General features: G+C 37.5%; 1 protein-coding gene across 1 annotated transcript; it reads left to right on the forward strand.

The window, feature by feature from the left end:
- Window positions 1–7,272: 7,272 nt before the first annotated feature.
- Window positions 7,273–7,971, forward strand: LOC127128233 (uncharacterized). Its single transcript, XM_051057456.1, has one exon. The coding sequence runs from the start codon at window positions 7,418–7,420 to the stop codon at window positions 7,625–7,627; it is 210 nt and encodes a 69-aa protein (XP_050913413.1). The 5' UTR covers window positions 7,273–7,417; the 3' UTR covers window positions 7,628–7,971.
- Window positions 7,972–13,479: the final 5,508 nt, after the last annotated feature.

A 13,479-nucleotide genomic window follows, 5' to 3' on the forward strand; every position in this document is an offset into this window, starting at 1 on the left:
TGTAGCCTGCACCAAAGCAGTTATTGGTAGGTTACAGATGCCTTTGAAGACAGAGTTCATTGATTCCATAAGATTTGTTGTCATGTGGCTCCAACGTTGACCGTTGTCGTATGCCCTAGTCCACTTCTCCAATGGAATACTATCGATCCATCATACCGCATCTTCGTTTGACAATCTTATTTCCTCGCGGTAGTGTTTGAAAGAAGGTTCTGATAATGTGTAACCTGCATTGACATCCTTCTTCCGCAACTTCTTATCTTTGATTTCCCGCATGAAATTATGAGCAATATGTCTAATACATAACACATGCATCGAAGGAGGATTTTGCCATTCGTTGTCAATGTTATTATTTGCACTGATGATTGAAGGGTGTCTCTCGGAGATCAAACACAAGTTAGGCTGAGGTGCAACGTGCAATCGGAGATTTCTTAGGAAAAAAATCCATCCCTCAACAGTCTCCCCTTCAACTAGGGCAAAGGCGGTTGGAAAAATATTGTTGTTCCCATCTCCCAAGACTCGTTCTGTAACACCCCAAATAAAATAAGAGAATTATTTAAATTAAGTTAATAATATATTTAATAATTTAATTAAATAAATTAAATTATTGGATTATTATTATTATTATTATTATTTGGAATAATAATTATTTGGAAAAATATATAAGTTGGAATAAGGAAAAAGGGTTTCAATTGTTGGTAAAGAGTTTTCACGTGGAACAGAGAAGCGGCTGAAAAGTGAAAAGTGGAGAAAAGGGCAAAGAGGAAGAGCTAGAGAGCAAAGGTTGAAGAACGGAAAAGCTTGAAGCTCGAAGATTTGCCGGATTGTTCAGGTAAGGGGGGTTTATCGTCGTTTAATGGGTATTATAGATTAACATGTCATGGGTAGTGATAAGCCGTTGAATTGACCCTAATTGGGATTGTGAATGCTGGAAAATTACGTTGGATGAAACTGTGTTTAGGCTGTAATTGAATATGTGTTTGGGTTAGTTGTGAATTTCCGAACGTATAGCTTTTACGGAATTGGAATCGGAGGTCCGGAAGTCCTCCAACGGCGGAAAATGCGGAGAACTCTGCATTCTGCCTTGTGTTAGCGCAGGGACTGCTGTTTTGCCTGCGTTAACCGGTTAACCCAGGGTGTTAACCGGTTAACACTGTTGTAATTTGTGAAAATGTGCTGTTTTGCCTGCGTTAACCGGTTAACCCAGGGCGTTAACCGGTTAACACTATTGCGTTTTGCCAGAAAATGGATTTTGTCCTGCGTTAACCGGTTAACCCAGGGCGTTAACCGGTTAACACTGTTGGAAATTGGAAAATTTGATATTTCAATGTTGGGAACCTAATTGGTGATTGGCATATTCTCGTTGATTTCGATGAGTAATTTTGTTGAGTTTATGTTATGAAGTGTTGATATAAATATGTTGATAAGTTGTGTTAAGTTGTTGAAAATACTGAGTTGTAGGCTTGATGAGCCAACGTTGATTATAAGTTGATTATGTTGAAAACATTGTTGTGTTGCTGTTATTATTATGTTGTCGGAATTTAAAGTCGTGTAGGCCATGTACATTCATATGCATTAAGTCGGAGCTTTGCTCACACCACGTTGGCCTGGATTGGCAAAAATCGGAGCTTTGCTCACACCACGTTGGCCTGGATTGGCAAAATTTTAAGTTGAAAGTTGAAGGCTTATGCCTTGATGCCCACTAAAATGGCAGTGATTTTAAGTTGGGAGTTTTACTCCGATTGGTACCACATGCATGACGAGTCGAGTCTCCTTTGAGTTGCATTTTATGTTGTTATTGAGTTGCATTTTATGTTGTTATTGAGTTGCATTTTATGTTGTTATTGAGTTGCATTTTATGTTGTTATTGAGTTGCATTTTACGTTGTTATTGAGTATGATATTTGAGTTGATGTGCCGTTACTGAATGCAGGATATGATTAGGGTGATTAACGTGTAAATTTACTTAGCATTACATGATGATTTATAATGCTTATTATATCGATTGAGGAACTCACCCTTACAACTATTTTTCAGGTAACGAGCAGTGAGTGAGTAGAAGCTAGTGCCTGGAGTCTAGTGTAGTCTACGTAGTGGGTCGTGCTCTGATAGATGTAACATCGGGACGGGATGTTTTAATTGTTTACTGTTGATTGTTGAACCTTTTTACCTGTACAACATTATATGTTTTGAATGGTTGGTTGATTCTATCCGCTGCGAATTTTGCAAAAATGTTGTTTTGATTAAATAAAGAGCATGACAGTTATTATGGTGTGAAATGTTGTGTGACACCCTTGGTGCATGATTACTCTGATATAAATATTGTTGTTGTTATTAAATAATTGGGGTATTTTAGAAGGGTGTTACACGTTCCTCTTCTGGTACGAAGCTGACAACCTAAAAAGGCAGTGCTCATTTGGAAAATAAACTTTATACCTCGATGCGTCAGTTCTGTCAACTCTGAAATCAGCTGATAGTTGCATGTGGAATTTCTTAATGGCTTTTACACATTCCTCTTTTGTGCAAAATGTGTCTCCTTGTTTCAAAGATCCTTGCATCTGCACGTAAGGATTGTACCATACATCTGCTGAAGGTTCATCTGAATCCAAATTCAACCTTGTCATGTGTTGGGGTGGGCGGTATACACGACTTGCTGGTATTGGCTCCTCTTCCTCTTCATCATTCACCATCGAATCAACCATGATCTCAGCTTCTTCTTCGTCGTCATCTGGAACATTCACCTTAGCTTGTTTGTCATCAGTCTCACAAAACACTTGTGACTGATTAATGTACTGAGACACTTGTTGTTGATGTCGTAATATATACAAATATATATCGTTGTAACCGGATCGTTCGTGACTGGCAAACATATGCTGAACATCATCATCATCTCGAATCTTCTTCTGATAAAATTTTACCTGGTTTTCTGCAAACCAAATTGGATTTTTATAGATGATTTGGCCCACATTACTGCACTGCAATTTCTTTTCTATTCTTTGTTTCAGATGTGAAAAATTTGATCGTCGATTTATTGTAAACCGAGTTACCTCTGTGTTTCAAAAACAAAAACCGAACAACTGATGAACAAATATTTCACCTTCGACATGGGCACTGATCATGTAATGTTGTGTGGAAGACATTTTGTTGAAATATTAAATATGTAGATAGCTTTAATGGAATTGAATGCATTTCTAAGTTGTTCATCTACACAACATAAATAGCTTGGTCGTTGCTAACTTGGTCGTTGCATTGATAACTTGGTCATTGTCTGTACAGACTTGACCATGCGTGCAATATAAAGAATCAACCATGCAGAGAAAAGAGTGACAAGAACACACATGCGCCAGGGAATCAAGGAATATATGAACCCTGAGACCTAAGATTCCCACCTAGGCGCCCATTCCCTAGGTGCCGTAAAGTAACTAGGGCGCCAAAAGGATGAGCACCTCTTCACAAAAATTGGTCTTAGGCGCCACTAGGAAGGGCGCCCCTTCCCATTGCCCTACACTAAGGCGCCAAGAGGAAGGGCGCCTCTTCCCTTGCATGTGGTTTCTTCACATGCGCCTAGAAGAGATTCCTCACATGCTTTCTCTCACATGCTTTCTGAAGTTTGTCATTCCCTTGTCTTCCTTGTCTTCTCTTGCCATTCCATGCAACCACCAATCACATTCATCTTAGGTTGCAAACCTACTCACTCATTCATCTATAAATAGCCTCTCATATCAACAATATCAAATCATCTTCATCAATACTCAATTATACTCTTCTACCACACTTGTTTCCTCTACCACACTCAAGCTTTGCAAAATTAAATCATGTCTTTGTTGACTATAGGCGATGAACATAGAGGCACACTCGAGAATATCTCGGCATTTGTATGTTATATGTCTCTTTTTTCTTTTTATGTTTCTAGTCTTATACCTTTGTTATCTATATTTTTCTTACTTCTTATAGATGTGTGTTTCTTGATTATGTATTTCTTCTTCTAATTGTATTTTCTTACTTTTTTGTTATTAGGATCCGAAGCGGTTTAGATGTCGTGTACATGAATATGTACCCCACGATCCTTTAATAGAACCATATATTAGAGGATGTGGATTTGGAAATCTACTCAACATTGTTTCGTACTCGGTGGACTACAAGTTCATTCTGGTTTTGTTGGAGAGGTGGAGACCCGAGACCCACACATTTCACCTTCTGATTGGTGAGTGTACCGTCACACTTGAGGACGTGTACATGTTGTTAGATCTCCGTATAGATGGAAAGGCAGTGAATGGTCGAGTTAACCAAGACAACAATATCTGCAATGAATTATTGGGTGCCCCTTTGTTAGACGACGAAACTGAGGGAGACACATCCGGTCAAGCAAGGGGGCAAGGTATAAATTTAAAATACCTAAAACAATATTATGCCAGTATAGTATTGTTCGACGATTCAACCGAGTATGAGAAAATAATAAAAGTTCGGTGTTATATTATGATTTTATTTGGTAATTTTTTGTTTCCAGAAAGTACAGGCAATTCTGTAAATATAATGTATTTACCTTTATTACGCAACATTAATAAGGTAAACACTTATAGTTGGGGTTCAGTTGTGTTGACCCATCTATATAGTGCAATGTGTAGAACTGCAAAAAAGAATACATGTATTTTTTTTCCATGTGCGTATTTGCTTCAAGCTTGGGGTTGGTCAAGAATGTTGTCGCTCGCCCCGATAAATGAGCGCTCATTCATGTTCCCGTTTGCAACCAAGTAAGTCTAACACTTTACCATTCACATTTAGTTAATTATATTTAATATTATAATTAACAGTAAATAATATTTTTCACTTCTTTTTTATCTTAGATGGTCAGTAAGGGGAATGAACTACAACAGGTGCCCGAAACACGCTATTGTAGTCTATCGAAATCTATTGGACCACATTGGACATGAGATGTAATAATCCTACCCAACAATATTTTAGTTTAAAAATATTTCTCAAATTATTTTCCATCTAATCGTTTCGTATTGTTTTACAGTTTGTCTGGAGGCCATATCTGGGTCTGGATCATGATGTGAACCATGACGATGTTGCAGTTTGGACAGCGGAGACACCGATTATCCGATTCACTACGGTGGAAATGCACCAGAGTGACCGGGTCAAATTGCAGTTCGGAATGCTACAACAGATTCCAGAATCTCCCACGTGTTTGGGGAATTAGCATCAAAAAAGGGTTGATGCACAGTGGGATTATTCTGACTAGAGAGACTTTGCAAAAGACATGTGTTGTCAATGGAGGAATCGACGACAACACATCTTGAACGAACCAGTCATCCATGGTGCAAGACCCACTCAACAATATATGGCATGGTTTAGATCGGTAACAACTCAACAATTTGTATATGAGCCGCGGTATTTGATGGATCCACGCCAACTTGCTTCGTCATCGTATGCCCCACAACAATTCACCATCTAACACCAATGTGAACCCACCCAAACCCAACAACCAACCACACAACATCAACCAACCACATACACATAACAACTAAACACCCAACATCGCAACCCGTTCATGCCAACCATCCAACGTCGCAACCCGTTCATACCACCCACCTAAACACAAACCAAGAATCAAACCCCGCAACCACAACCGTCTACAACCCAAATAATTCACATGGGTCACTTCATCGTAGCCCCCCACCAATGACCACCCAAACATCCCATCAACAAAACACCCAACCATTGTTTAACTATAGTACGCTTCAGGAACCATTGCTTCGTTTCCAAAATGACTCAATGGCCCAATTTGGGCAACTATACCGTTCCCAATTCACCTAACCCCAACGCCCTAACTACGATGACATGGGCACCGAACTCTATTACGGAAGCGCCGTTGACCAGAGCCCCTCCGGATATTGGGAGCAAATGATGACACATCTGTCAAATATCGCTGGAACTTCCGTCGGACCTTCCAACCAACCATCGCTCGATCTGGTCAGCACAGAAGACCCCAAACACCTCAAGAAAATCGTGGGAGACCTCGGAGACAAACTAACACACCGGGATGTGGAACAGGGGGACGTTATAATCGGGTCAGTCATTAGTTTATTGTCAATCCAATGTAACCAATTATTACATATTCAATGAATTTTTCTTTCATTCTTATTTCTTATTTATTAAATAATAAAAATTAAATATTAATAATTAAAAAATTAAAAAAAAATTTAAAATTTAAAAAATTTAAAAAATTTATAAAAAGAATAGGAGGTGGTGTATGCGCCAGATGAATTGACGCATACACCAACCAAATGCACTTAGGCGCCACTAGCATTAGCGCCTACTCATGAGGCTCAACGTAGGCGTCATTGGCATTGGCGCCTACTCATGAGACCCAATGTAGGCGTCAAGTCAAATGCATGCGTCAATGCTATTGACGCCTCCTCTTAATGTATTGGGGATGCGCTAATTCATCTGACACATCTTCTACCAAATCTGATTATTTTGGTAATTTTTTTGAATAATTGATTATTTTAGAAAAAGTTTTGAAAAAAATAATTATTTTGAAAAAAAAAAAATCGAAATTTGTAGATACCAAACTCCACTTTTAAAATGATTAAGTGTTATCATACTTGCTCAGTAATCCAACAATTTTTCGTGGTAGTCATCTCCGGTGTAACAAAAGTGCACGTATTAAGTATTAAGAGAATATACTGAAACAAAATATTTTTAAAAAGGAAAAATATATTTATAAATAAGCCAGTTGATTATAATTTTGAGTTTTTACAAAATATAAAATATTTTAAATAATTTAATTTTTTCTACATTCAATCAACAATTAAGTATATATTAATTGATTAAAAAATTATTTTTTTCAATATATAAAATATACCTTAAGATCTATCTTTTTCTAAAAAGACAATTGATAATACTAATTGATTATTTTTTTTTCAATATATAAAGCATACTCAAAGATCAATTTTTTTCGTAAAAAAAGAACAATACTAATTGATAATTTTTTAACAGATATTTTTCAATATATAAAGGATATTTAAAGACTATTTTTCTCTAGTTTTTTTTGTAATATTTAAAACATACAGAAAAAAGTTTTATAATAAAAAAAACCGACATGAGGAGTTATCATGATTATTCATGCGTGTACCTTATCAACAAGAAGTTTCTTTTTTATTTTTAATACCGTGCATATGTCAATACGTTTCATCTTTAATCCATCAGATAGCTTGATACTCCAACTTTCACTTTTTCCATCTCACCTATTGCTTGTCTCTTCTTCAAAGTTGGATCCTTTCTATCTCATTTCCTTTTTATGTCCCCATTATAATTTCAACTTTTTTTTATGTCATTATGTCTTTACAAACGTTACAACCATAGTTTAAATAGACACTAAAACAAGAGACCAAAGAGAAACAAACACATAAGAAGACATGGCAGATTGGGGTCCTATTTTTGTGTCAGTGGTGCTCTTCATTCTCTTGACTCCTGGATTGCTTTTTCAAATACCTGGTAGAGGAAGGTTTATAGAGTTTGGAAACTTTCAAACTAGTGGATTGTCTATACTCATTCATGCTATGCTCTACTTTGCTCTTGTTTGCATCTTCTTCTTAGCTATTGGAATTCACATGTATGCGGGTTGATTAGTAGCAATCTCGAAAAAACATGAATTGTGGAATTATATAGAATGTATTGTCAAGTTTGTTTAGTTTGAATTTAGATGTATATTAGAAGAAAATTGAATCAACCATTAAATTTAAAGAAGAAAATGATGAAGTTTGTCGCTAAGTAAGATAAATGTCATCTTTTTCTTCGATAAATTTTGGTCGTTAATTCAGTTTTTTCTTATATATATAGTGTGCCTAATTTTGGTTGGATTATGATGCTTTTAGTTTATGTATTTTTCTTATCTTTTCATGTTTTGATATTGATTAAGTTTAATGCTGCAATAACAATTGATTTATGAATATTGTATTTCATGCTTTTATATGTAGTGTGTATTGGATGTTATTTCTTTGAGTTTTGTTTTGGGACAAATGTTTTTGGATGCGGCTTACTAATAATCATAATCATGTGTATGATCAAAGTTTTAAATAAATGCACAATTGTAGTGATGATTTTGATTATGTTGTGATACTAATCAAATTAACACAATTTATTATTTATCACAAAATCAATGTGAACAATAATAACGGTATCAGAATCTTCCAAATCCATTTTCTCACGGTTGTTTTTGAAGTAACAATTCTTGAAAACTTTATAATCATAAAAGTATCACAGTAACAATTCTTGAAATCTTTATAATCATAAAAGTATCACAGTAACAATTCTTGAAATCTTTATAATCATAAAAGTATCACAACTAAAACAAGTTTTTAAGAACACTTTTAACTTATGCACATAGTCAGCTTTATAAAAAAATAATATAAGATCTGTAACACAATTGAAATCGGTTTTTGGTTGATTGTGGGTCAATCGATTTTTATTTGATTAAATAGGAAGAATATCCGTCATCGGTTAGGATGAACATATCAAGGATAGACTGTCGGGGAAAAATAGGAATTATATCTATCCGTTACTGGATAGAATACCAAAGAGAGAATATCTGTCACAGGTTAGGATGAACATATCAAGGATAAACTCAGCAGGGGAAAGTAGGAATTATAACTATCGATTATTGGGTAGAATACCGAAGAGGGGGAGAAAATCCGTCACTGGTTGAAGTGAACATATCAAGGATAGACTCTTTGGGGAATGAAATAGGAATTACAACTACCTTTTTACTAGATAGAAAACCAAAGAAGGAAGAATATCCGTCATCGGTTAGGATGAACATATCAATGATAAACCACCTGGGGAAACATGAGAACAAATCCGCTGGGAAAAACAAAGGAAGTAGATTATATTTTATTGGGTATTGAGCAAAAGTAATGTACTCAACAATCGAGCAGGATATTACCAGTCACTGGGTAATAAACTTTCAGGGGACCAAAATATCTATCTAGGTAATAACTAGAAAGAAACAGTCAATCAAACACTCAACCCAATGAGGATATAACTCAAGGGGAGTGGTTCCATCCAGATAATTAGCTGGGGAGGAAATTAAAATACTAATCATCCACGAGGAAATAACTCAGTGGAGAATGAGAAAGGTTAAATTCTTTCTGCTTAAGGGGATGGCACTCTACAATTGAAGGAGGACAGACACACCGAATTCGCATGGGGAGATAAAATCACCACGGCAGGAGATCAGAAGAAAAATCAATGCGATAAAATGCACAATGAAATATCTGATGTTGTGTTTTATGCATGAATTTGCATGTATGTGATTATGATTATGCTGACAAAAACAGCACAAGGATACAAATAACGAAGATTTGAATTATCACTACAATACTCGGTTAATCTCAACAAGATGGAAACACTAACTGGAGAAAATGCTAAGGATGAAAATAAATCATCTAGCTCTGAATAAATCAACTATGGCTGGGGAAAGGCATGGAGAACATGCTTCCAATTTGCTACGGCAAACTCCGTGGGGAGAAGAGAATATTGCTAAGGGAAGATCAGCCAATCATGTCGAGGGTCAAAATTGTCAATGTAACACCCCATACTGCTTTCAAGATTACTGACTGACCCCACAAACCAACACAGGTCTTTTCAGCATGTTTTGTCCTCACTCACACACTTTCCGGGAAACTTCCCAGAAGGCCACCCATCCCAATACTACTTCAAGTCAAGCACACTTAACTATGAAATTCTTATTGGTTAGGCTACTGAAAAGAAGATGCATCTTGTTTTCGGTAGCCTAACAGATAAGAACTCCATAGTTAAGCGTGCTTGACTTGGAGTAGTATTTGGATGAGTGACCTTCTGGGAAGTTTCCCAGAAAGTGTGTGAGTGAGGACAAAGCATGTTGAAAAGATCCGTGTTGGTTTATGGGGTCAGTCGATAATCCTGAAAGTAGTTTGAGGCATTACAAATGGTATCAGAGCATGCCTCTCCCAGTACGATGTGGTTCTGGGACGAACCTAGCGGAAGCTGGTGGGCATGTAACACCCGAGACCAGAGAGGACAAAGAGTGGTTACATGTGACACCCGAGGGCGAGGGAGTGGTTGTCGGTGCATGAGGCATGACAATGAGACACTCCTAGCAGCTTATAGGGAAAAACCGAATTCACATCGGAATGAGGCAGATCTTGAGGTTGTGCAGGTATGAACTGCATGGTTGAAGGAAGACTTATAAGGACTAATTGGTACTACCTATACCAACAAGATGCATCTTCTTTTCGGTAGCCCATTCCATAAGAACTCCATAGTTAAGCGTGCTTGACTTGGAGTAGTATTTGGATGGGTGACCTTTTGGGAAGTTTCCCGGAAAGCCTGTGAGTGAGGAAAAAACATGCTAAAAAGACCTGTGTTGGTTTGTAGGCTCAGTCGATAATCCTGAAAGAAGTTTGGGGTGTTACAAATGGTATCAGAGTCATACCTCTCCTAGTATGATGGGGTTCGGGGACGAACCATGCGGAAGCTGGTGGGTATGTAATACCCGAGGCCAGAGAGGACGAATAATGGTTATATGTTACACCCGAGGGTGAGGGAGTGGTTATCGGTGTAAGAGGCATGACAATGAGACACTCATAGCAGCTTCTAGGGAAAAACAAAATTTACATCGGAATGAGAGGGATTCCGAGGTTGTGCAGGTATGGGACTGTATGGTTGAAGGAAGGCTTATAAGGATTAATTGGTACTACCTATACCAACAAGATGCATCTTCTTTTCGGTAGCCCAACAGATAAGAACTCCATACTTAAGCGTGCTTGACTTGGAGTAGTATTTGGATGGGTGACCTTTTGAGAAGTTTCCCGGAAAGCATGTGAGTGAGGAAAAAGCATGTTGAAACGATTCGTGTTGGTTTGTGGGGTTAGTCGATAATCCTGAATGAAGTCTGAGGCGTTACAGTCAACATTGCAGGGAACTTTAGGTCAACACCATATCGAATGGGAGACAACCTTGTAGGGGACTAAAACAAACTGCTCAGAATCCAACACTGTCGGGAACGAGGGATCTTCATGTCAGAAGATGAACTCCGTCGGGGAATACAAGAGATAAAACTCTATATGAGGAGTCAAGCAAGTTGTTGGGGACGCTATGGCCCAGATCGTCACATTCCTCGATAATCACCAAATTCTTCTTGGAAATTGCGAAATAAACCAATTTCAAGGAAAAGATAAACATATCTGATTCACACAAAGGAGAAACTGCCGAAGTTATACCACATAATTATGCTAGTGGAAATCAAATAAGGGTTCCAAATCTCCAGGCCCAATCATAGATCACAAATTTGAGGATGCAAACATGAGCACCTAAGCTAGGGAACATGGATTTGCAAAGGGAATTGATCATCATCTAAATTACTGGGGATGAAAAAATATTCAGGATGAAAAACTCATCAACCAAGCTAGGGATAAATGAAGAACTGTTTGCAAAAAAAGGTATTTATCAAACCAACAGCTTTGAGGAAGACCAACAATGCTTCTCACTTCAAGACTTACCTGTTCTTGGATCGCTGTTGACATTCCTTACTGAAATCGATTAGTCTTACAGTGATTATTTTTATTATTTAAGAAAAACAATTATGATTTATTATTTTTTTTTTAAAATTATAATGATAAAAAATTCAATTTTATTTAGAAGAAGTAAAATAAGAATAGAAACAATTGGATAAAAGTTCAACTTTATTTAATAGAATGGTAGTTCGTAAATGACGAGACTCCATAGATCTTTACAAAGTTGAAAATGGTAATTTACATGGAAAAGGGTTGCATTGAATAAAATGATCACTACTCTCCCTACCAACTTCAATATCCATTGTGCTTGTCCTCGGTTGAGAATGATGAACCAGAAAGAAATGACTTGATCAAAACTGCCTCCTAGGATTAGGATAAACCGAATGCAGTTACTTGCCATAATCCCTAATTTTTGCCTAGATTGCCCCAAGGTTGGGTGTTCAATCTACCGGGATAAATTTTCTGTTTTATGTCTCTAATTTTTGCCTGGATTTGCCTTTCGAGTTTTCAAGCCACCGAGACGCTCATTTTTTCCTAAGTCGCCCTTTCGTGTTTTCAACTTAGCGAGCTGTTCTTTTCTTTTGTAGGCGAAGTATTTCTTGACTACATCAGCGTTCAGAGGGATATTGAACTCTTCACCATCCATAGTTGTAAGAATCAAAGCACCGCCTGAAAAGTCTCTCTTCTCAACATATGGGCCTTTATAATTAGGAGTCCATTTGCCCCTAGCATCAGGTTTGAAGGATAGAATCTTCTTGAGCACGAGGTCACCTTCTCTAAACATATGAAGCCTGACCTTCTTATCAAAAGCTTTCTTCATTCTCTATTGATATAGCTGACCATGACACATGGCAGTCAATCTTTTCTCTTCAATCAAATTCAACTGATCATATCTGGTCTGGCACCATTCAACTTTTGTCAACTTGGCTTCCATTAGCACACGCAGTGACGGGATCTCAACCTCTACTGGGAGCACAACTTCCATGCCATAAACAAGAGAGAAAGGGGTTTCCCCTGTTGAAGTGCGGATTGATGTACGGTACCCATGCAAAGCAAATGGGAGCATTTCATGCCAATCTTTGTACGTCACAACCATCTTCTGAATGATGTTCTTAATGTTCTTGTTTGCAGCTTCAACAACCCCATTCATCTTGGGTCTGTAGGGAGAAGAAATATGGCGTGCAATCTTAAAGTCTTTGCAAAGAGCTTCCACCATATTATTGTTCAAGTTCGATCCATTATCAGTAATGATCTTACTTGGCACACCATAACGGCATATAATATGATTCTTGATAAACTTTACAACAACTTGCTTAGTCACATTTGCATACAATGCCGCTTCAACCCACTTCGTGAAGTAGTCAATAGCCACCTGAATGAAACGATGTTTGTTCGAAACTTTAGGCTCAATCATATCAATTCCCCATATGGAGAAGGGCCATGGAGAGGAAGTTACATTCAACAGTGTCGGAGGAACATGAATCTTATCTGCATAGATTTGACACTTGTGGCATTTCTTCACAAACTTGCAACAGTCAAATTCCATTGTCAGCCAATAGTAACCTGCTCTCAACATCTTCTTTGTCATAACACGTCGATTGGAATGGGTACCAAAGGAACCTTCATGGACTTTTTTCATTAATAGGTCTGCTTAGTGTCTATCCATGCATCTGAACAAAACCATATCGAAGTTTCTCTTGTAAAGCACATCACCATTCAGGTAGGAATTTATGGCTAATCTTCTCACAGTCTTCTTATCTTTCAAAGATGCCCCAAACGGGTAAATCTGACTTTGGAGGAAACACATGATATCAAAATACCATGGCTTTTCATTTTTGATCTCTTCAACAGCAAACACATGAGCTGGCCTATCAAGACGCATCACAGTCAAATTAGGAACTTCATTCCAAAATTTCACCACAATC

This window comes from Lathyrus oleraceus, chromosome 3 (assembly GCF_024323335.1).
Source record: "Lathyrus oleraceus cultivar Zhongwan6 chromosome 3, CAAS_Psat_ZW6_1.0, whole genome shotgun sequence".
In the NCBI taxonomy this organism is placed as follows: domain Eukaryota; kingdom Viridiplantae; phylum Streptophyta; class Magnoliopsida; order Fabales; family Fabaceae; genus Lathyrus; species Lathyrus oleraceus.

What these genes read in the sequence shown, in the direction of transcription:
- LOC127128233 (XM_051057456.1), top strand. Translation starts at nt 7,418, where the DNA reads ATGGCAGATTGGGGTCCTATTTTTGTGTCAGTGGTGCTCTTCATTCTC.